Source organism: Phocoena phocoena, chromosome 7 (genome assembly GCF_963924675.1).
Source record: "Phocoena phocoena chromosome 7, mPhoPho1.1, whole genome shotgun sequence".
Taxonomy (NCBI): domain Eukaryota; kingdom Metazoa; phylum Chordata; class Mammalia; order Artiodactyla; family Phocoenidae; genus Phocoena; species Phocoena phocoena.
Genome location: NC_089225.1, coordinates 80,227,518 through 80,252,072, shown reverse-complemented (window position 1 = coordinate 80,252,072; position 24,555 = coordinate 80,227,518). Strand labels below are relative to the sequence as shown.

The 24,555-nt window shown below is 42.2% G+C and overlaps 1 protein-coding gene across 3 annotated transcripts in view; it reads right to left on the bottom strand.

Annotated features, from left to right (window-relative positions):
• SPATS2L (spermatogenesis associated serine rich 2 like) overlaps positions 1-24,555 on the bottom strand; it is a 169,572-nt gene that overhangs the window by 4,798 nt on the left and 140,219 nt on the right. For all 3 annotated transcript variants that reach the window (XM_065880343.1, XM_065880342.1, XM_065880344.1), the window contains 3 exons: positions 11,248-11,306; positions 4,913-5,022; positions 2,161-2,263 (listed from right to left, as the gene is read on the bottom strand). In XM_065880343.1, the coding sequence (XP_065736415.1) occupies positions 2,161-2,263; positions 4,913-5,022; positions 11,248-11,306 (272 nt within the window). The remainder of the gene's footprint in view (positions 1-2,160; positions 2,264-4,912; positions 5,023-11,247; positions 11,307-24,555) is intronic.

Here is a 24,555-nt window from a genome sequence, read left to right as displayed (position 1 = left end):
TGTCACCCTGCGGTGGTATATATCCCCTGACCTTACGGCCATGCCTGCCGGCCCAAAAGATGCCCCGAAGCATCTTCTATATTCCATTAGAGTTACATTATCTGGCCTTTTAGCAACTCCGTTTTCTACAGCCCCACTGCAAATCTGCAACAATTCCAATGCTAAAGTCCACACAGGCTAATCAGACAGATCCCCGGCAGGGCTCGGACAGGTCTGTTCAATTTTTATTATCACCCTTCCCACTGGTTTTGAAAGGGGTGATTTTTGATGGGATGTTTCTGCGTGATTATGCTGAATCAGGGCCGGAGGGAATCAACTTAAGGACATAATCATGACTTTCCTCTCATAGTTCACCAGAATTTGACTGCCCGTCTGGACAGCAAGACCTCTGAATCTTAAAAAATTGTCACCAGTTTTTAAAAGCAATTTTCTCTGCTACCTGTGTTGGATCAGACTTAATCCTAGCATTCTTCCTGAGGATTTGGAGTGTGAATAGGGATCACAGGACATTAGAAATGGAAAGGACAGGGATGAATCTCTAGTCCCTTCATTTTACAGGTAAGGTGTGATGGCACGTCGGGTACTGTCCAAACACGACGAGGGGATTTTAGTGGCTCTTTGCTAACTAGATTCACTTTCACAGGGGTCATTACTATTTCCGGTTCAGTAGCTGTGGGCTTTCCATGTGCTCTCAACAAAGCTGAGAAGAAAAGGGCCTTTCAAGGACTCCTGTCTCCAACAAGGGAGGCTGGCTTCCAATGTGGACACCTGGGATCCGGTAAGGGATGGTTCCTCCCACTAGATGGCACTGGAGTGCTCTGGAGGACAGCAGGTGACGCTACACCGCCCTCCCCTCCTCAGATGGTGGCAGAGTCACTTGGCATCAGGGTCTTGCCCATTATCAGCCTGGAGTGGAAACTAGGATAGACAGTTAAATTTCCAACTGTGAATCAGATAGTCTGGTTTTTTAGAGGTGAGGCAAAATCTGGGGATGGAGAATGGCAAGTGGGGTAGATTCATAAGGGAGGGAGTGTCTAGAGAAAAAATAATTTAAAAGAAATGCAGTCAAAAATTCAGAAAATTGCCAAAGATATGTGAGCAAGGATGCTCACAGAAGTGTTATTTTAATGGTGAAAAACTGGAAGCAGCCTAAATGTCCACAATCAAGGGACTGATTATGCCAATTATATTTAAATAAATTACGGGTTAAATATATTGACATGGAAAAATGTCAGCCATATATTGTGAAATGATAAAAGCAAATTCTCTTACTATATATGTATATTGTATAGTATAGTAAATGATGTAGTATAATTAAGTATACTGTATAATTTACCCAGTAGATATATGTGCATAAAAAGTGTGATGGAGCCACAAAAGTAATGTCATGTTCTATTTTATATAGTTTGTAATTTTTAGATCAAGCTTATATTTTTTATACTCAGAAAAAAATGCAATTTCCACTTTGAAAAAAAAAAGTGAAGCCAAATCTCAATTTTTCAGCTCACTACGAGGCTGTAGATATTCCATGTCCTTCACCAGTTGTTCCTTCTTCCTTGTGGCGTCCTTGAAGCCACTTTGGTACTCATTCCCACCTCCCCTGGTGGGTGGGCTGGAGCAGGGGAAAAAGGATCAGGCAATTTTGTTGCATGTTAACTGCTCTAATTAAGGGAGAGGCTCAGTCAGGCACTGCTGAGCAGCGTGTCACACACACACACACACACACACACACACACACACACACACACACACACACACACGACAGCTGGGCCCTTCACGAGAGTAGCCCATTGTTCTCAGACTCGTTAGGGAGACTCCCTCTCCCTGTAACAGGTCTCTATAGAACCAGGCAGTTTGAAATCAGAGAAGCAGTTGATCTGGCAGTGCTTAAAGAAAAGTTTGCGAAAGATATAAACTAGTTGACCTGTTCTGTTCTGCTTAATAAATCCTGGGGATTTACTGATGGGGCAGTGGCATTTGAAGACTCGAAATTCGGATCTTGACATTTTTAGCGACTTGTGTCATGACCTTAGATCATTAAATCTCTTTAGACCTCACTTTAGCCCCCTGGGGGACCGCACACCTGACATTTCTGATATCAACTCCAAATAGCACCAGGCTTATGCACACAGAATCATTTAGCAAGTATGCAAAACTCACTTTCTCCACAGAGCATGATTTGGGCCTTTAGCTGTTCAATGTCACAGGAGAACCGGGCAGCTTTCCCAAGCTCTTCATCATATTTACGCTCGCTGACAAAGTGCTGCAGGGAAGAGACAGGAGACCCATGATTGCAGAAATGACTGAGGCATGCTGCTCATCCATTCTCTGCTCTCCCGCCACCGCTGATGATGTGAAAGCAACCCCAGGTGGGGAAGCATGCCAGCTCTGTCACCGGGAGGCTCTGTTAAAGCAGGCTTGGTTTTGGCCTGCCTGGAGCACGGTCACCTTCTTCTGGGAAACACGTGTGGGTCCTGTCTGTACAGGCAAAATGTGTGTCTGGACTCATCTACTTAAACCTTTTAGCACCCCACGCCCTCCTTCTAGCACTTCCTGTCCTATTGTAAGTTACGGGATTGCCTTCTGGCAGTCTTCCTAATCTGGCCAATGGCCTCCTAAGGTATCACTCCTCATGAGAAAGCATGTCATCCTTCCTAGATGTCCGTCTCCATTTTAATAGGGTACCAGGAAGTCCAAAAAGCCTTCAGTATCGATAACTAGAAACCATTATCTTGAATGGTAGAATTTCAAGCGCTGTTAAAGGAAGTGGGAAAGAGATTACTTTTCAGTTCATTTAAAATTAAGATCTATGTGTAGATGACAGAGTGAGCAATACAGAAATAACTATGAGTCAGTCCCTCTGTGATCTACCAGGGAGTTTACCACATGGCAAGAGAGACAGATACCACAAGATACAATATAACGTAGAATGTAGCAGGTGCTTTAGGAATATGAAAGAGGAAGAAATTATTTCCTACTGAGGGGAATGGGTAAAGAGTTATGTAAGAGGAAGCATTTGAGCTGGAACATTAAAAAAAATATTGAACACTTACCAGACATGGGCCAAGTTCTTAACAGATAATCTCATTTTCAGCTGATCGCATTATTATGAAGCCAGTACTAACATTAACTGTAATTTACAAAGGGGGAATCGAGGTTCTAAGAATCTAAGAGAATATGTAATTTATCCAAGGTTGCAAGAGCAGGACCGTTGCACTCCAAAGCCTGTGCTATCAACCATTTTATGATGAGTGGGGTTTTGATGGGTAGAAGTGAAACTTGGAAGATGAGTGGATTTCAGTTGACCAGGAAGCTGGCAACTTCATGTTTATCAAAACAAGTGTGTGTTTGTTTGTTTGGCTTTCCAGCATGTTTTTCTGGGTATCAAGATGGGTTCTGCCAACCAGCCCCATTCCCCATTCTAATCTCCTCTGGGACCAGGGAACATCTGTGACATTAGAAGTGCATCTGTGTCCACAAGACGAAGGGTTTTGTTCTACTGAAACTAATTAGCAGTGGCCATAATAAATACATACTGGAGTCCAGTGGTGGATTTTATTTTGAAGGGAAGAGGAGACTATAGTGGGGGAGACCAGACCTGCTCTAATAACTCTGGTCTCAGGGTGAATGACCAGGCTGGAGGGAGACAGTGGATGCACAAAGACTAGCCAGGAGGCCACTGCAATTGACTGGGTTGGAGGAAACAAAGACCAGGAGAGCAGGTGAGAAGGGAAAGACCTACAGAACTTCTCAGAACCTTCAGGGGAAATCCTCATCCCCATGGGGCTCTCTTTTATGCCTAACCAGGATGGAGGGGACCAAACTCACTTGCCACTTTCTACCATACCCAACCAGTGGTTATGCTGGGATGAGCAGACAATCCTACTTATAAAGCTAGCAACAAATATGACTTCAAAGTACGCTAGTTCCCTAGAAGTCGGTCAGAAGCTGGAGTGCGTGTGCATGTGTGTATGTTTACTGTATTGGGGAAAATGAGGATAAGGGAAAATTTATAAACCGTAACTTCCTATTTTGTTGTAGATACTTGTTTTTGCTTTTCTGCTAACAATTTCTCCTTCTGGTAACTGTACCCCAATGTGGTTTCCAAGATTCACAGCGTTGGTGGGTCTTTCAATCAAGACCTCTCTTGGCCAAATGGTGGATGTGACCCAAGTGGAGGCCAATCAGAATCTCTCTGTTTGGGATTTGAATCCAGTGGGGTGGCCCAAGGGGTGATGACATCTGGAGGTCACTCACTCTGATGGTGTCCTGAAGAGTGTCTGGTAATTACTGCTGCCGACATTTCTGCCCAGTTATAACCTGGAGTCTTCAGAGCACACTCTGGTTTGGTGAGCTACCCTCATGTCCTTTCCAATTCTACTTGTTCTTGGGGTTAGCCAGGGTCAGCTTCTGTTGCGTGCGACTAAACAAATCCACTAAATACATATTTGTGGGTGGTATTCTTAATAAAAGGGCAAGTAAGCTAGAAAAGGATATAGGAAAGAAGTCTCCACATATTGTACATTCTTTAGAATCCTTACTGTTATACTAAGTTCATACTTAGTGTGTGTTCACATGTGTGTGTGTTTATATACATATGCATAAATTACATATGGTGAAAATAATGTTCCCCTTCCCAGCTGAATACGTTTTATTTGGGTCAGTTCCACTGGCTGAAAGAATAGCTTGTACCTCTCCTCTGTAATGATAGAGCCCTTCAACACATAGTCTACTTAAATATAGTGACTAGGTGTTTCTTTAACCCTTCTGTATTCTCGATTTCAACCCTGTGAAAGACAGCTGGGTGTCTGATGTTAGATCCTCAGAGAACAGCACTCTATGGATGCAGAACAGACATAATGGGGATCAGAGCTCTGGCTCAGGGTTCAGGCTGTGATATTTTAGAACTGACCTTAATTTCTGCCCTGAGTTCGGCCAGCTGCATCTCTGCCATCTGACTGGCTAGATCAGTAAGTCTCTTTAGTTCTTCTGCTTTCTTTTGACGAGCAGTCAGGATTTCCACTGCCAGATAAGAAGGAATAATACATTAAGGCCAAAGATGTAAACATATTAAACGACCTAATTTCTTGGATCAGTTCTCTCTCCACAGACTGATCGCTTTGTTGGGCCATGGCTGTTTTCTGAGTTGGTCACTAAGCTGGGCTGGCCCTTGATGCTCATCACCAACCACTCATTTCCTTATGTCTTTATCCACCAAGCCCCAAACCAAACACGGTCCTTTCTGATTCACTGTACACCCACAATCTTCTTCATTTTCCCCACTGGCATCTGATCTCACTTACTTAGTTTGGACTTTTAGATTTGTGCATTACTCAGAACAACTATCTCCAAGAAGAAAAAAAAAAAAAAAAACCATTAAAATCCTATCTGAATGCTAATGCAAAGACAGTGAGTCCACTAAGCAAAAACCATTATTCTGTATGTGCTGTACTATCAAATTCTAACAACATCAGACCCTCTGAACTTTAACACATATTCATTTAGGGTAGCTGTGTTATTGAAAGATGACATAAAAGTTTTCCTTTATTAGCTTTTTGTGAGCTAAAAAATGCCTCTGCTTTTGCTACTCTGCAGATATGTTTCCACTTTGCAACCAGAGAGAAGTTGCAGACCAGAGCTTTTGTTATAAGTGTCCACAATGGAAAAATTTCAAGGGTGAGTCAAAGCTTGCTTAAGCTGAATTCATGTGCACTCTAGCATCTGCGCATGCAGTGGAGTCACAAGGGAATTCTCGGCATCACATCTCACACACCTGTCAAGATGAACTACTCAAGGTTCAAGTAGATGTAGGAGCCCACAGGTTAATTGTCTGTGTGTGTGTGTGTGTTTCCCAAAAGACCATGGAGCTCAAAGGCAATGAATACAAATACATTGGGTGAGATTTAAACAAGAAGTTTGATTTTATAATAGATAAGATTTGTAGTTCTTTCATTCCAGTCACATACGAATTGCCCTCATTTCTTTTGGACAAAGATTTTGAGTTATAACAAAAGAAAAGTCCACCTAACTAATACGATATGCACATGGAATTCACATTCCATTCTTGGCTGAACAAGGGTCAACTGCTTTATTAGACCAGATTCACAGCACAATGCCCAAACAAGGTGCTTTCTGATTTTAAGAGTTCTTAATTTATAAATGTCAAAAATAGTTGCTTCAGAAGCCCCAAAAGAAGTTCAGAGTCAATCAAGAGTTAAGATTTCCTGCAAACCATAAGCCATTCCTCAGACAGGATGAGAAATATCTTTTTATGCTGACACCAATGTTGAGATGTCAATAAAATAACTAATCTATGACTCATAAAGCCTAACCATCTTCCAACCTACTCTAATCATGCTTTAATTATTTACCGGGACGCCCCCTGCCTCCCATTTACAATTCCAGGTAGCTAGGCAGATTGAATTGTGCCTGGTAGCATTTCAGAGTACAGAGAAGCTAGTGAAAAACTTGTCCTGATGATGGGAGCGAAAGGAATTTTCATCTGAACATAGAAAATGTATTACTGAGTGATGTCCCAGGTTACCCAGTCAGACCAGAGGTCACAGAAAGGTAGCCAGCTATCACTTTCAGTGACAGGGTACATATATTTTGTTTGGTCCACACATTACTTTTGCAAATAAATCACCCACACTTGAAAGTTAAGTGATTCCATTCAAAAGCTGGATTTCTGGTTGCTCTTAAAATATTGTTACTTCTGGTTACAGCAGGCATCTCTAGTCCTGGCAAAAACTGCACATTTAGTTCTTTGTGTCTGGGATACCTAGGGCCTGGTACACACTGAGTGCCCAATATGTTTGCTGAATGGACGATTCCAACGAATGGATCAATGCATTACTTAAAAGGAATATGCAAAGAAAGGCAGAAGTTCCTTTTCTACAGGGGCCACTTGAGAATATCTAGGACTCATACCTTTGACTGATTATTTATTTATTTATTATTTATTTCCCATTATAATTCAACATATGGATGGGACTAAAGCCTGGAGAATGAGAAAATGATTCTTGAGTAGGAAGATGAAATGAGGTACGTTCCTCTTGCAAAGTAAGATAAATAAGAATGCTGAGGGCTCAGCTTTGATGAGCAGCTAGTAAAGGGGTCAACAGACCCTGAGTGACTACATGGATAAACAGATCTGACTTTTCTTAACAGATCATTTGTGGGACTGGTGACAATTAGGGGTAATTGTTCTTTTTGATTAAGTAGAATTTGAGCATTCATACCAAACAAAAGATTTTGTAGAAATAGATATAAATGGGCCCTAAAATAGAAATGCAGGTGCAAGATCACCAATAAATTCTGAGTTTACACTCATGCAAATGTGCATGGGAGTGAATACTTTGCATCAGCAAGTGTTGGGATGAGTTTTACATATAGTCTCATTAACATTTCAAAGACTTTCATTATGAAAAAGTCCTAAAACTTGAGATCAAAAGCCAATATTCTCTGGGGGGAAGCCAACATTTTCACCTCAAAAACATCAATCACAGAAACAGAAAGCAAAACCGAAACAGATCAGTTCCTAAAATTCATTGATCCTATAATTTCAAATAGAATAGTAAGTATGTTTTGAAAGCACCATCCTTTTGGAAATTTGTAGAGGGAGACAGTCCCATATGGCTTTAGATTTTCACTGCATTCAACACTCGATTAGTATTATTTATGTAGTATCTGGTATGCTGAAATCCATTCGCTCAGTAGGATTTATAATTTCCTTCAAGTTTCTGGAACACATTAGAAGCTTGCTCTTATTACTTGAACCATGGAAAATTTTAGGGCTTCTCGAATAATATGTCTTAGCAGAGGGTATACTTGAAATCCTGGGGGATGGGGGCCAAGTAGCTCTTCAAGCACAAAGGTTCTTTGAAATCCTTTTAATTCCTTAAAAATTCTTGTGAATTTTGCATTTTACTTCATAATAGATCTATGTTCCTGTTAATATAATGTTTTCTTCCCATCTCTAGTAAATTTGACACTCTGAGAACACACCTGTCTAGGCCTCCAATTCCCTGGGCAGGCAAAGTTTGAGATCATAGCACAACAGCATCCTTACTTTCTTCATCTGTAAAATGTAATAATCATATACCCCTCACAGTGTTATTGTGGAACGGAATGAAATAACCTATGTGAATTGTTTAGAAAAGTACCCTAAAAAACCCTAACTACAAATACTATTATTCTTTTTAATTAAAAAAAAATTTATATATTTTATTTATTTTATTTTTGGCTGCACTGGGTCTTCGTTGCTGCACGTGGGCCTTCTCTAGTTGCGATGAGCGGGGGCTACTCTTCCTTGCAGTGCGCAGGCTTCTCATCGTGGTGGCTTCTCTCGTTGAGGAGCACGGGCTCTAGGTGCGTGGGCTTCAGTAGTTGTGGCACGTGGGCTCAGTAGTTGTGGTGCATGGGCTCTAGAGCGCCGGCTCAGTAGTTGTGGCACGAGGGCTCAGTAGTTGTGGCTCCCAGGCTCTAGAGTGCAGGCTCAGTAGTTATGGCACACAGACTTAGTTGCTCCGCGGCATGTGGGATCTTCCCAGACCAGGGCTCAAACCCGTGTCCCCCTGCATTGGCAGGGGGATTCTTAACCACTGCACCACCAGGGCAGCCCACAAATACTATTATTAAAGTGAGATATATTTATCTAGAATATACCTCCCTCTTGTTGCAATTATGTTCACGTTCACTAATATTGGATCCCACAGCCTGTAGATACTGAATTAATTACAATAATTCTTTTAAGAAATACAATGAAGTACCCACAGTCTTCTCAGCTCTGTGTTAGGTGCCATGAGGGATATAGGAGCTTATGTTATAATTGGGGAAATATGGTTTATATCATGTGCAGGAAATGGAAAACGTGGAAAATACTCTTGAGACCATAGATAAGGAAGCTCAAAATGGTGGTTGCAAAGACAGTTCAGCACTTTGTGGGGAGAAATTCAATGGTTCTTTCTATCGATGGAGAAGACTTATGGTTGACATAGGTGTGTCACCTGAGAGAGGCTGCATAACCCCCCTGACCTCTGTTTTCTGAGGGGTTGGACTAACCTCTACTAAGATGAGCTTTTCTCTTTTTATACACACCGTGTCAGGCACTGTGCTAGTAACTATTTGATATAGACACTCTTCTTATGCCCTATTTTCTGATTAGGAGCCTGACTTTAGAAATTCACAAAACAGTTCAGTGTCACACAGCCAGTAAATAGGTGGAACCTGGATTTGATTTCATTTCTGTTCACCTCCAAGGTAAGCAAATTGGTTTCCCCAGGGCGCTGGGCAGTTCTAAACCGGGACCGATTCCTGAAGTTAGGGGAACCCTGTCAATCAAGCTAGCCGTTTCAGCTAGCCTGAAAGCTCCATGAGTGCAGGTCCCAGATTTATCTGTTTGCTCGTTTGTCCCTCTCTCTGCCAGTGCTTAGCACACAAGGAAGCACACAGTCAATGTTTACTGATTGAACGAGTGTTAAAAATGGGGATGCTCTCCAGAGATGCCCAAATTCCACAGGTCTTGGGACTGAATACTACTGTCCCAAGAAGGAAGAATGAGCACTTGAAATCTGAGGCCCTCTGTTAAACTCTGAGAAAGTGATGTGCTAGTAACTTTCTATTTGGTGCTAGAGAAGCATCTGTGTTTGCGTTGGCTGTTACATTTTTATCATTAGGATATGAAACTGAAAAGGGAAAATAAGCTGTACCTGAGAAACAGGGAAGATCCCAAGTCATGGGGTAATCTACTGCTACTGAAGAAATCAACAAATGTCAATAAAATAAAATAATTTCACAGTCAAAGGAATTGTGTAACTATCTATATATTCCACAGCTTAACCCTGGATCACATTTAGTTTTATTTAATAAAACCTGCTGTATTTTAGATTCTAAAATGTTGTTTAAAATTATTTGGAAAAATTGTCTAACAAAAATAATGATAGCTATTTTCCATAAAATAACTATTGAATTTATGGCCAAGGGCCAGGCAAGAAAAATATTAAAAGAATGAAGAATCTGGTCTGATCCTTCACTGATAAAAAGGAAAGCACTGAAGTCAAAAGTAAAGGAATTTAGCTGAAACCTGGCTGGGGGTGCAGACTGCCATTTACCCAATTTATGAGATAATATTTGGGTAAGGATGAAGAATTTAAAATGCCTAGGAGATACGGATTGTAAAACTAAATCCCAGCCGAAAAATATGGTCTTAGGGGAAAAAAAAGAAGAAAAAAATGGTCTTAGGGCTCCCATTAACATAGCAAATGAATTTAAAAATAAAAGAGGGATCAGCATGTACACTTGTGTTGAATCTGACTGAGCAATCTTGTCTCAGTTGAAATTTCCAACCCATGAACCTCAGCCTATTTGAGATGGCAAATCCACCCTAATGGCTGTTGGGTTAACTTTACAGCATTGGAAAGGTTTAGAAATAGGTATAAAAATAGTAAGATGAATCAAACCCAGAGTACTACTATTTTGTGTTAAATTCAGAAAAAGTTTTGCAATGATCAAGATTGTCTGCGTGTGTTCATTATTTAAATATAGAGTATTCTGTATATTACGCAATCTCACTTGTGATTTCAAACACGTAACTGATTTTCTTCTGAGGTGTTAAGTTGGCAGGTGTTAGCGAATTTGGCTGAGTTTGTAAACAGAATTGGAGTGTTTTAAGAGAACTTCATTTAGAACATCTCTAAGTTTGAATTATTAATCTTATAAGAGTTGCTTAAGAACTTGGAATACTTTGCTGGTTAGGTTTGTGAGTTTGCCTTGTCAGGTATCCGAAGTGTTTGAAAAAAATAAGATATATTAAATTTACAAACGTAATTCAAAATGTTAAGGGGGATTGAAGTAACTTTCAAATAGGACACATTTTTTAGGGGAACTTAATTTGGTAAACTTGAGTTAGTTGAAAGAACAAGTGAAAAGGATTGTATGAGTAGTATAGCAAGGTTTGTAGGGTGCGAAGGCATGAAAAATTATGTTTTAAAATTTAATACTACATTCAACGTCATTTTAAACCCAATTAACTATAAGTGGTCCTCTGTAGGCACAAAAGTCTCCCTGGACTTTAAATAAACTCAGCTGGCACCTATTCTTTGCTGCATGCCTATTCCGCCCTCCGCTCAGTGGGTGCTACTACTCCATCCTTTTGGACCCCACTCAGAATCTGTATCATTGGCAATCTGACCTATGGCTTACTTCTGATTGGGAGGCTCCTGATCAAACAACCATGTGTCTACTTACTGGCTTCTTCTTTAACTTTATCCATTTCTGCCATTAATGAAACTTCTTTGTCAATGATGCTGGGGGAAAAAAAACAAAAACAAAAGCAAAGAATGCTTAATCAAAGATAAACTTTTAATAAGCACTGGAAGTAAAAGAAAAATTATTTTCATTAAACAAAATACAAGATTACCATAAATATTTCTATGTTACATTGCCAGCAGCAGACTCTGCCTTTCCAAAAATGAGGCAACATGGAAGGGATGCTCCCAGTGTTACATAGTGACATCTGCTGATTAAATCATTGTCAGCAAATCTAAAAAAAAAAAGCCTTTTCAGACTTTCAGAATTGCACTGCTTTGAATTTCAATTTGGGAGTATTTTTGCCCTATGAATTTTTGAAGTTCCAAAACAATATAATAAGTATTTAAAAGGTGGCACTCAGGTTATCAAGGCCTGTAATTCTCAAATGTCTCTGTGCTTCACTCTCCCAGATTTGGGCTGGGAGGGATAGAGGTGGGCCCAATGCTGATGCAGAGGGTCCTAGAACCCACTTTGAGAAATATGGTTCTGGGTCAATCCATCCACATGCTCTATAATGAATCGATGCCTTCTCATTCCCCCAGATAAGCCTTTCAAGGTTAAATTAACTTTTTTCCATTATATTTAATATATTTTTGGTTAGTCCTTTGAAAAGGTATTACCTGCAAAAGTAATAATTTTCTGTCCAAAAGTTCATTTCTCTCCCATCCTGACTCTTTGCTCCCCTTCCAGTATCAACACATCATCACAAGTCCCTTATGTATCCTTTCATAGATTTTTATGTGTAAATAAGCACAGATGCCAGATTTTAAAAATTTTCACTTCAACCATAATATTTCAATATAGGTATCTCAAAGATAAGGACTTTTGGGGAATATAACCATAGTATTACTATAATACCTAAAAACATGAACAATAATTTAATGTTATCAGATATCTACTCAATATTCAAAATTTCCTAATTGCCCTATACTTTTTTTTTAAACAGTTTGTTTGAACCAGGATCTAAATAAGGTCTGTTCGTGACAATTTGTTGACTGTCTCTTAAATCTGTTTTAATCTATACATTCCCTCCCATCTCTCTTTCTTCCTTTTCCTCCCTTTGTTAAAGAAACCAGGTCCTGTAGAGTTGTCCAAGGTCTGAATTTTGCTGACTCCACGGCCATGGTATTATGTAACCCATTCCTTTATATTTTCTATAAATTCGTTATGAGAAACAGAAATTTGATTCAATTCAGATTTGTTTTTTATTTCAGGAGAAATTATGTTATGTACTTCCATCAGCAGACACATGACAGGACACACTTATAAATACTCCTCCTGAAAAAAAATTAAACCTGAAGTACTCAACTTTATACATCTCAAAATAAATGTACAGGAAATACAAAGAACATCTCTATTTTTTATGATATTAGCAGCTATTGGTGATCACTGCCTAGATCAAGAGGGTTTGAGAAATGAGGATATTCAAATTCTCTCACTCCTTGGTTCATTTACTGAAAACTTCCATAAAGAGAAATTGTCCTTGATCAACTATTTGGTTATCATGAAGTACAGTTTGCATAGGCAGGGTAAATGCTTGGTTCTCTCTTTTTATTTATCAGTTTTCAAAACGATAGTTGGTTCCTCCAAAAGTAACCAATGAGTTTTTTTTTTGCTTGTTTGTATAGTTTGTGAACTCATATTTAATGCAATTATTATCCTTAAAACATCCTTATTTATTACTACTCAGATTGTTCCAACAGATGTACATTTTTTTCTCCATCAGATGTATTCTTAAAATTTAAAGTGTGTTGAAAATCTATTTCCCCTTAAGAGGAAATATTTTGTAGTATTTGTCAAGGTACGAAGTGGCTCCTGGGATGTATCTCTAGGAGTTTGGGTCTCCTCATCCAAATGATGTAACCTAAACACGTGGACAGTAAGGACCGTGTGTTGAAGAGCTTGGCTCTTTCCAACCAGGAAATCCTAATGGAAAGAACTGACGTGAACAAGGAATGGCAAATTCTCCAGAACTGGGCTCGAAGCCTAATGCATCAAGCATAGACATCAGCTCTCCCCATGACTCATGTGGTTTTAGGTCACTGGCTATAACCACTTTGGTGTAACTAGCGTATCAAGAGAATTGTACCTTATTTATTGACATTAGACACATACGATGTCAGTGTGTTTTAAACACAGGAAATACACGATACAGAAAGGTGTACGGCGAGAAGGAAGTCTTTATCCAAACTCTGTCCCAGTTTACTCAGTCCCCCTCCCTGGAGGTCTCCACTGTCACCAGCTTCTTGTGTTTCTTTCCAGAGATCATCTATTCATAAACCAGCATATATTCGTTAATTGTACGAAATGCTGAGCTAAGTCAATAGGCTTGTGCTCCTGTGATTATGAGGTATACTTAGCTTTCCTGTCAAGTTCACAAATGTAGCCACAAGCGATTGGAGAGGGCAGTTCTATGTTAGTTTAGAAAAACAAGGCTAATGGATAAGCTGGTAGGGAGATAAGGTGAGAACCTAGAGATTTGGAGTCAGGAGCCCAAATTATAACAACACGGCTAAGCTATTCTACCTGAGAAAATGTTTTGAATGTTTATTCCCTATAGAAAAGGAGGTGAAAAGAGAGAGAGTCAGCGAGAACGCTGGGAGCTGTGTAGGGTGAAGAGGCTGGGAGAAATCACCAGTAGTGGGGTGAGCAAAGGAGCTTGCAGAAGCGGGAGGACCACATACGCTACTGTGAGGTATCCACTGTAAGGCGTGTGATGTGAGCCTTGCTTGGGATGTCCAGACCTTCACCACGCTTGGTGTGAATGGTCTGAATGTGTGTGGGTGCGTGCACACACACACACACACACACACACACACAGGAAGTGGCTGGGTTTCACGTCTGGGTCAGTGCAGGGCTGAGAAATGGGAAGAGCAACAGCCTGGAGGCAGAGTGAGCATTGAGAATGTTGGGCCTCACCCGCATCCCTGAACTGGCACAAATCTTAGAGAGGTCTTTTGACTTCCGGCGGACATGAAACGGGGGTCCAAGGGGCTGGGACTCTGCTGACTTATGGGCTACAGGTCAGGTGAGACTTGCTCCATTCTCTTAATCAACGGAGTGAAGCTGGCTTGCACACGTGTGGGGTGACGGTACAGAATATGTCACAAAGAGCACTGGAAGACTCCAGTCTCTGGAGAGACTGACAAAACATTCATCCACTGGACAAATATTTGCTGAGTGCCTGCCACGTGCCAGGCGAGGGTGGAGCTGGGAATACAGCTGTGGATTAAAAAAAAAAAAAAAAAAAAAGATTCCTGCCATCCTTGTGGAGCCTCCATTCTTTTGGGTGAGCTGAGAGGAAGAGGGTGAAAGGACCTGCCGAACTTGCTGGGGAAATAGCGTAAAACAGGTGGAGAGGGAAGAAAATGATGATGGCAGGAGGAAGAAATTAGGATTTCTCCACCCTCCATCAACCAGAAGGCTGTAATTAGTCTCCAGGATTTGAGAGCATGCAAGGTGCACAATCAAAGCAAATACATGCACGTGATACAAGATGGGGTACCTTTAGACTTCAGGGGGCAGGAGGGGGCAGACCGCAGTGAGAGTGCCAAGACAGCCTCATGTAGTCCCCACGCCCTCAGTCCCCAAACAAGGCCACGGACCCTGCAGCCTCTGTGTGTGTTGGATGAGAAGGATGGTGTAGGAAGGGGCCTTTGCTCATTTCTTTACCAGCTATAAGATTATAGATTATTTTTGTTGATTAAACTTGTTAATATAATTATGTGCCCAGAGAGTTTACAAGATGGACATTTGGGGTGCAATCCGTATCCCCAGGTCTAACACATTAAACGTTGTGGATATTCACACAATGGTTAGTTTAGGCCTCCTGGGCTAGCAACAGGAGGGATGAAGGCTCTACACAATCAGTTGTTAATCTGCTTAATGCCCACTGGAGGATGTGAGAAGCCTCTGAAGTTGGCATCAAACCATGCTTCCATTCCTCTGGGTATTTCGGCAAAAGACTGTCCTCAAGCATCTTAGTAATTCAAGCACTGCTATGTATGATTGCTTTCAAAACTGATGCATAAAAGCAATCCAAGGGATCTCTGCTGAGTCAGGACCCTGCTCAGGACCCATGAACTGGATGCAAACGAGCATCAAGGTGCTAGCTCGAGGCAGTGCCCCAGGACCTCCCATGAGAATCTCAATAAGGTGCACCTCAGAGTTTCACTGGATTTTTTTTTTTTTTTTGTCCTTTCAAGGCAGCAGGCTTGTGGGAGGGAATACTAAGGGAAGAGGATGTGGAAGATGAAGAGGATGAAGTAGCAGAGGCCAGCCGGTCCTCTGGCAGGCTGTCAGACAGTGAGGACCCAGCATCACAGCAAGCTGAGAGCCAGACCAAAGGAGGGTCCAAGAGGAAAGGCCGCGCCTGACACCTTTTTGGGCCACACCGCGGGGCTTGCGAGATCTTAGTTCCCTGACCAAGGATCGAACCTGTGTCCTCAGCAGTGAGAGCGCAGAGTCCTAACCACCGGACCGCCAGGGAATTCCCTGTGTCTCACACCTTCTAAATGACCGCAGTGCTGGGGGCCACACCCAGCTTCCTGAGTAACTTCATCAGTGCCATTCACAAGCCCCACTGAATCTTCTTAGAGACCCCAGGACAGAGATCCGCACTGAAGTGCTGCCTGATGCAGAACTCTGCAGGCTGGATAAAAGAGGAGGGTGCGGGGCAAAACCCAGTAGGGAGTTAGCAGATATGGAGGGCAGGAGGGAGGAATGGCACAGAGGGAGGAGACGACTCACAGAAAAATCACAGGCAGTGTCACTGTCCCCATTCCTACTGGAGAAGCAGACAGGTCACACGCAGGCTTTCGAGATACCACTTGTGTAGACAGCCTCAAAATGAGAGCTGCTCGTAACTGACACCTGAGTGCTTACTGTGCGAGGCCGTCAGGGAGAGCACCGGTGCCTCACTGGAATGATCTCACTGAAGTTTCCCAACAGCCCAGGAGGCATGAGCTCTAATTCTCCCTCACCACAGGGCCTTGGCATGTGCCCTTCCCACTGCTAGAGGACAGCTTTCCTCCCCAGCCCTGCCTTTCTTCATCTCCTTCACTTTGAGGCTTCCTTCAGGTCTCTGCTTAATCATCCCTTCTTCAGAGAAGCTCTGACGGAGTTTTAGAAAACTTCTGTTCGACGTTATGCTCTTCGACTATGGTGGGCTGCTCGGCAAAAACTGCTTGACAGTGATGAACGGAAGGGAAGATAGCATATTTATTTTTCTATGGCATAACAATAATGAAACCCCTTAATTGGTAAACTGTCGTGCTTGCATATAAATCATCTTTATGCAAAAATTTATATAACTTTTGTCACTGACAGAATCTAATCATTTGAGACATAAGCTTATGAATAAAAGTACAACGATATTCACTAAACCACACAGGGTTTGGCTCAGAGTCAAGACACGTAGTTAATGGTTCTGTTTGTAAATTGGGATGGTAATAAATTACTGAAGTTTGTACTTTCCCCTGCGATTCAGGTTTGGGGCATTTTTGCTTTTCAACGGTGATCCTCCGTACTTGATAGAAACACAGAACTCTTTAATCGGCTTTTCGCTGACCACTGGAAGTTCTCTAAATGGCTGGATAACGTCCTCAGGAGGGCACCAGACTGAAGACACATCAAACGTGTTCTACATAAACTGAGCTCACATAAAACCCATGCTGACCTCACATGTTTCAGATGTGCCCTTTATCCTTCCAAAAACACATCTTCTCATTTTATCTAAACTGCCTGGATAGTAAAATTTTATTCTCTTGCCATAAAAAAAGCTTTTATTATTAAAGCAATAAGGTGTCAGGAGAGGCAGATGACCATGGCAGAGCCTTTATGGTTTATTATATTGTTAATCACAGAGATAAAGTGTCATTTTATAAAAATGTTTCCACTGTCTTGATTCCTTTCTATAGAGGCCTAATAATAACAATAGTAAAAAGAACCAGAAAGGCACTTGAGCAGGAATAGATTTATCATTTTCTGCTCTGTGAAAGACTCTTCTTTAAATGTGGAGACAAGACACTGAGAGACAAAACGGCTTCATTTGGCAGCTCAAAGGAGCCACGTCAAGTCTGGTGTGCTTCATAAATAAAGATGCCGTGATGGGCAGCGGCCACAGGACTGTCAGTGGGTGAGAAGCTGGAGAGCTGAAGCCTCTGGCGGATACTGAGGAGTGAAAGTAGGATTTCAGTAGGAGCTGAACAAGATCAACCTGCCACAGCAGCCAGAGTCAGACGTTAGAGAGTTAAAACTGGGCTGCATTTCATCTTCCTGGGCTGGCCTCAGGGAGGCCATAGTGAGAGAAACGGCCTGCGACTATCTGATCCCAGACAATTTTGCTTCAGGACCTTCTGGTGGACGAAGGGCTTCAGTGCGGAGCTTCCTTAACTCCTCGGTTGCCAAGCAGAACAAAGCAGGTGGAGAGCCTCAGGAAGCAGACAGAGCCCCGCGCTGGCTGGCAGGGTGATCGTGGCGCAGAGCCTCCAGACCGCTGGCCCGTTAGAGAGGAAGACAATGTGGAGGTTGCCGGGGAGGAAGGATTCTACCGAACGCTAAGGGGATGTGTCAGCCCTCCCGGCCCGTAACAAACAGTTTAAAGCATGCGACTGAGTGATAAGCCGTAGAGCCAGACTTCCTGTTTCAAGAATTTCTGTTTCTTTCACTAAAGAGAGAGGGTAATGTACAAACATTTCCCCCCACTGCGGGCTCTGCTCCTTACCTGCTGCACCAGGAGTAAGAACTGTGCCCACGGGAGGAATGCCAACTGAGCGCCTGGCAGCCTAGTAGCACCCAGGGGCCGCTCTGTGGATCCTGAGCTGGGAGCTGGTACTGATGGAAGAGGCTGCCCGTACTGCCCAGGAGTTTAGGCCTCTACGTCCCTTGCCCTGGCTGAGAGGACTGTGCCCACCAGGCGGAGGGCAGAAAAACTCCCTTTATATACTTGGGGTGTACTCTGCTGTTACCATGGGTACCATTTCTAGTCCAGTGGGGTTTCGGCCCACCCATTTCTCAACTATTGTTGCTGTCAACAAAGGTGTCCCTGGCATGACAGGCACAAAGACATCAAGACTGTGTATGGTTCTCTATTCTTAGGGTCAGAAGGACAGGCAGGCCTAACATGACAGGTGCCTACAAATGGTGCCCCTGCTCTTGCATGGCTGTCAATTCCCCGTTCCTCCTTTCTCTGTTCTGCTCCCTGAGGACTAGCAGAATATGCCACCCCAAATATGGCTCATTGTGAGCTGTGGGCACGTGAAAAACAGCAAATGCAGGGACAGGCTTTCTCCAAACTCCCCTTTTCTGCTTAAAGACAGATCGTCCAAAAGGAGCTCAGTTGTCATAAATTCCCTCCCCGGGAGTTTCACCAGCCAGGGAGGATGTTGACTTTCATCACAGGAGGGGAGACTAGAGAATGGACACCACACTCAGCAGACTTTGTCACAAGCTACCGTACCTCCACCTGTTCTTCTAAGGACCCATTCATCTTTCCTAAAAGTCATTCACTCTCCCCTCTGAGGCCTACACCCCCTCTCCCCTTTTCTCTATGAAGATGGTATTTAATGCTGAATTCCAGGCCACCCTGGGGAGTTCTTCATTTTTCCCTGGGTCTCTCCCATGTGTACATGAGGCGTACATGTTAATAAACTTCCGTTTGCTTCTCTCTGGTTAACCTGTCTTTTATTACAGGGTCTCAGCCAAGAACCCGGAAGGGCAGAGGGAAAATATTCTTCCTCCCCTGCACGTCCATCCTGTCCCCACTCCTACACCTGTCTGCTGGTTACTGCTCTTACCACTCACCAGTTTTCACGACTCCCCTTCCTTCACTTCCCACGTGGTCAAGTCCTCCCAAGTCTACCCCAGAAATATCTCTCCTACCCAACTCCACTTGCCAATTTACCTCAGGCTCATTATCCAGTAGCTGGCTATGCTCATTTATTCATGCTTTTTTGTTGGGATTCCTGGGTCCGTTACCCTCTACTCTGTACACTTTTGCATTTCGGTTTCACAACAACCTGCGTTCTCCTTATAATTGGAATTCTTTTTCTGAATGCAGCAGTGATTGACAAATTGATCTAAAGATTTCTTGAATTCCATAGCGTTACGTGATCAACATATAAAACCCAACATACGTGTCTACTCCAGCCTGTCAGCTGGGGTTGGGACACAACTCTTTGAAGCTGCCTAGTAATCAAGACTCTCAGGGTAAAAGAGTGTCTCTGAGCGTGAATCGCTGTTAACATACACAGCAGAGTTACACCCCTCTGGGTGCCCGTGAATGTGGCAAGTGCACTCAATTGGCCAATCAGGTTGAGCCCATTTTCTTCCTATTTCTTTAATCAGAGGTAATATAACTTGTTAATGTTAATATCTCTTAGTCTGCATATTTTATATTGGAATTGGACAATGATTTAAATTACAGTTAATGAATATGGCATCACACTGTCCGAGGTGTGTTTCTGGAATGAGACACGAACAAATGTAGCATAAGGACTAACTCCCAACACTTGTAAAATCCTGGAGTTCCTCACAGATGACACAGTTAATTGAAAAAACAAACAAACACAGACAGGGATTCCTTTTTCTTCTTGGAATTTAAAAGATGACATCAGAGTTACAAAATCCTGCAAATTCTACAAATCCCACAACATCACATGTTCACCTGAAAAATCTGTATTCCTTGTACACCTCTAATTTCTTATCTTTGCTGATTACTTTTTAGTTTTGTTTCTTTCCATGGAGATCACTATTCAGGGAAAGTAACTTACCTGTATTTCAGTTTCTATAGCTATAAAAGTGATATGACTTACCACCATCTCCTTTTTAAAAAAATAAAAAAACAACCAAACTACATATACGGAAAAGAAAGCAAACTTCTATCTGTGGGTGTTGACTTATAGCACAAGGGTACCAATGAAGGAAGTAACATTCTTCTCCATTTACTTCATTTTACATGCTCATTAAAAAAAACTGGGAAATGTAGAAAGCAGGATAAAATAAAACAAATTTCAAAATAAAACAAGGCAAAATCTCTCTTTGTTTCATACCCAAAATAGAGCCAACCACTCTGAACACTGTTGCCTTTCCCTCCAATTTTGGGTGATGTGGGGCATCTATGCAGAAGCCAACATGGTGACTGAACCTGAATAACCCAGGAACAGAAACTAGAGGAGACTGATGTGGCACAAAAAGTCATAGAAATGCCGGCCCACTTCCAACCCAAGGCAGCCAGGCTTGGCCTCCACTGCTCTGGCCTCCTGGGGTCTCCTGAATTCCTTAGCTCTCCCGTGAAGAGGGGAGGGGAGAGAATGTGGACTTCCTGGTTTGGGCCAAAAGGCTCTCATCAGCCAGCATCTCCAGGCTCACTTGCTACCCCTCCTCTTTAGGACCTGACCTAGCCAGTGGCTTCCCAAATGGAGGCAACAAAGAAAACAGTAAACTGTATGTACTTACTTTTTTTTTCTTTTGGCTGCGCCATGTGGCATGGGGGAATCTTAGTTCCCCGACCAGGGATCGAACGCATGCCCCCTGCATTGGGAGTGTGGAGTCTTAATCACTGGACCACCAGGGAAGTCCCATGTACTTACTTTTTATTCTAAAAAGTAGACTTTCCTAATCTTTAGCATACAGATTAACCACAGCACACACATATGATTTATAAATAAATTTTCTGGTTTGAGAGGGATGTGCTCAAAATTCATTTATTGATGGAGTGAGACCCAGGGAACGCACTCCTCCTAGAGCACGCTGTGATCTCTCTTATTTCTGGTTCCTTGTGTTTTTTCTTCTGCATGGAATCCTTTCTCCTGTCTCAGGCTGACAAATTCCTAGTCTCCCTTCAAAGACCAGCTCAGATGTCACCTCCGCTGTGGACCCTTCCCTAACCAGCCAGCCAGTGTTGATTTCCCCTCCTCCACTCCCAGCTCCATTGCAGTATTTGCCGTCGTGCATTACACACTTGTTTCTGTCTTCACCCACTAGCCCCTGGGCTCTATTGGGTGGATGAATGGAGAGAGGGGAAGGGAAGGTAGAGAGAAGGCGTGGCAAGACGGGAAAGGGGAAAGAGGGCTGATGTGGTGACAACCGTGGCCATTCAGAATCAGGGGTCCCTTTGCCTTACTTCTCTCTTCACCAGGCAGTAAACAGTAAAGAGCTGTGAAGAAATATCCATATCTTACAGCTGGCATCTAATGCATAACTAAACAAACAGAAAGGTGGAACAGATTCACTTCCTCCCAGTGTCTTGGTAGAGAGGGAAAGACATTTACTAAATGCTTATCTGGAAGAGAAGAGAACCAGCCTAGATTGAACTTCTATCATGGGCCAGGCAAGAGATTTTCTAGAATAATCTGAGAAGTGCATATCTTGTCCATGAATCTTCACAAAAGCCCTAGAAAGTGACAGCAGTACACCTGTTCTGTAGCTGAGTAGAAGTTAAGAAGCTCAACCGTATTCAGAGCTGGAATACGTGATGAGATTTAAACCCTATTCTGTCTAAATCTACACCCCACACCTCCTAATTATGTTGTTAATAAGCCTTAGAAAATGTCACTTTTGTTCGAATATGGCCTACTACGAATCAAAGGTCACAGTCACCGGAAGGATAATGTAACATACATATATGGAATTGGCTATTCTAGTCTATTGGCTTCAGGGGCAGTTTTTTGTATGATTTGTTGCTGTCCTAGCTGACAAATTGTCCAAAACTTCTTCTTGGTCTCACTCTAAGAGACTACAGAATCTCGCTCCGTCCTAGTCTAATAGATAGAAATAAGCTCCAAGATCCATTCTGAAATTGTGATCTAGGATATTCCACTTTTCAAATTATAATGTGTTTATATTTCTACTAATATATAGGAACAAATTTGTCCTATTTTCTCAGTGAAAATGGATTATACTGGAAATTCAAAACACACACACAAATGATACATACTTTCCTTCTGGGACTGTGTAGCTAGAACAATTTGGTTAATTCTTTTTATATTTCTGTTCTATGATGAAAACTAACAATTCCTACTCAGGAGCACGTTACAAAGCTGGTTTGACGGGTAGCCTTCTTTTGCTGAAAAGATTCAGAAATCTTTTCAGATTTCAAGCTGAAATCAGAATCAACTTCTTATCCTCCAGCTCTTCTTGTGGGTTTATTACTCTGCAAGAAGGCTACAGTGAAGGAAAGCTGTCTCCTAACGCTAAGTGTACCACTGACATGACGTGTAGAGGTAATCACACATGGAGCTCAGAAGAGCTATTAATACAAGGCACTATTTATGCTAGTTTCCTGGGGACTACACCAAACTGAAAAGGCCAGTTCTGTACTTTCCGTATTTATCAGCCTGCTCTTCCTTCATGTTGACTGACTCACTAGGTCCTTGCAGTGGCCCTGGGGAAACATCTAATACAGAGAAAAACTTCGGGGAGGAAAGAGAATAGCAAAAGAGAAGCTTTCACCTCCAAAGAGCGAGCTACCCCTATTTAGAATGACACATAGTCACACACAAGGCAAGATTTGAAATGCCCTGGACCATGGGGACTTGCCATAGACCCAAAGTCACAGGGACCTTGAGTTCCTCCCTGGAATAAGGTATTTACCCTTTTCATGATTTCAGAATGGCTCCTGGAGCTGATTTCTTTTATTGGACTGGTGCAGAGTAAGGAAAAAAAGCCATTTGGGGCAGTTTGTCGGCTAGGACAGGGACAAAAATCCATACATATGGCTCTCTTGAGGCATAAATATATTTACTGGCCTCTTCTATTATTGTCTCTTGATATCCTTTGCAGGTGTATGTTCATCTCAGTAATGTGTGTTTTTTAATATGCTGGCATAATCTCCAATATTGGGTGTTGGGAGAAGGAATGGGTTTGTTTAATTTCTACTATACAGTACAAGTCACTAGCAGGTGGGCACTTAGAAAAACCATCTGTTGAGAAGAAAAGAGATTAGTCAGAAAGTTTTGTTTGCAATAGGTTTTGATCAATGGGAAGTATATATTCCTTTCCAGAGCAGAAGGACGTAGGGACCTTGTATCAAATTTCTTTTAAAAACCATTAAAAAGTGTAATGTTAAACTCTTGATTTTGCCTGTGTCTCGTGTATAGGCTAAGGAGCTGGCAAAATCTAGCAATCATTTAACACGTTGTTGTCACTGTAATAGGGAACCGAAGTTCCGGTGAAGTTATCACATGACAATACTAAGTGGCTGCAAAGGTTCCTAACGTCAGCTCTCCTACTGGTGGTAACATCCCTTGCTGAATGGCACAGAGAAAAGCATCACTTTATTACTGGCCAACACACTGCTCCAGACACTCGATGCTCGTGGGCATGCTCAGAATGCTTACTGTTTCAGCCACGTGGTTTTACAAAGGAGGCTCAACTCATCACTCATGCTTACACCCACACCCTACACGTGACTGAGCTCAAAAACCCCGTTTGCTTGTTTTCACAGCACCTATTCTGTGACACAGATCTGATTCTAGGACCTGTTTCACCTAATGCATATTTTCCCGGTACTTACCTATCAGAGTAGACAGACTGTCATAATTTCAATATTCTCCTAATTATGAGAGGGTAATTCAATGGTCAACAAGTATTTGCCCAACCACTACTGCACCATAAGATTGCAAAAAGACCTTCTGTTGGGAATTCCCTGGCAGTCCAGTGGTTAGAACTCCACACTTGCACTGCAGGAGGCCTGGGTTCTATCTCTGGTCGGGGAACTAAGATCCTGCAAGTGGCACAGTACAGCCAAAACAAAAACAAAAACAAAATCCTTCTGTTGTCATTCAATTTAAATAGCACAAGCGCAGGTGCACCTGAAGATGTCACTGGTATCAGAGTAGGTGGATATATACCATGTATAGCCAGGAACACCCAAGTAATATTGCTGCTTGACTAAAGCCGGAGGAAAATAATAACCCCCCAAAGAGACACTTAATGGAACAATTCCCTACTGTATTTATCTTCACATGCCTCAGATCTTCATCCTAATCCCAGTCTCCACTGTGATATTTGGTTTTATTGCAAAGCGAGAAAAAAGACTCAGGTAGAGACAGAACGGTGAATGGAAGTGATGGCCTATCACCAGCCACAGCCTTCAGTTCTTAATTTTTCCATTTTCTCCTAAGGACTGACTTGAATTCCATAATGAAAAACAGACAAAGAAGCAAAGACCTCAATTTTCTACACTCCAGTGTAATTGTTTTTGCTTGTCTTAAGGAAACAAAAACGTAATTTGACCTTTAAGAT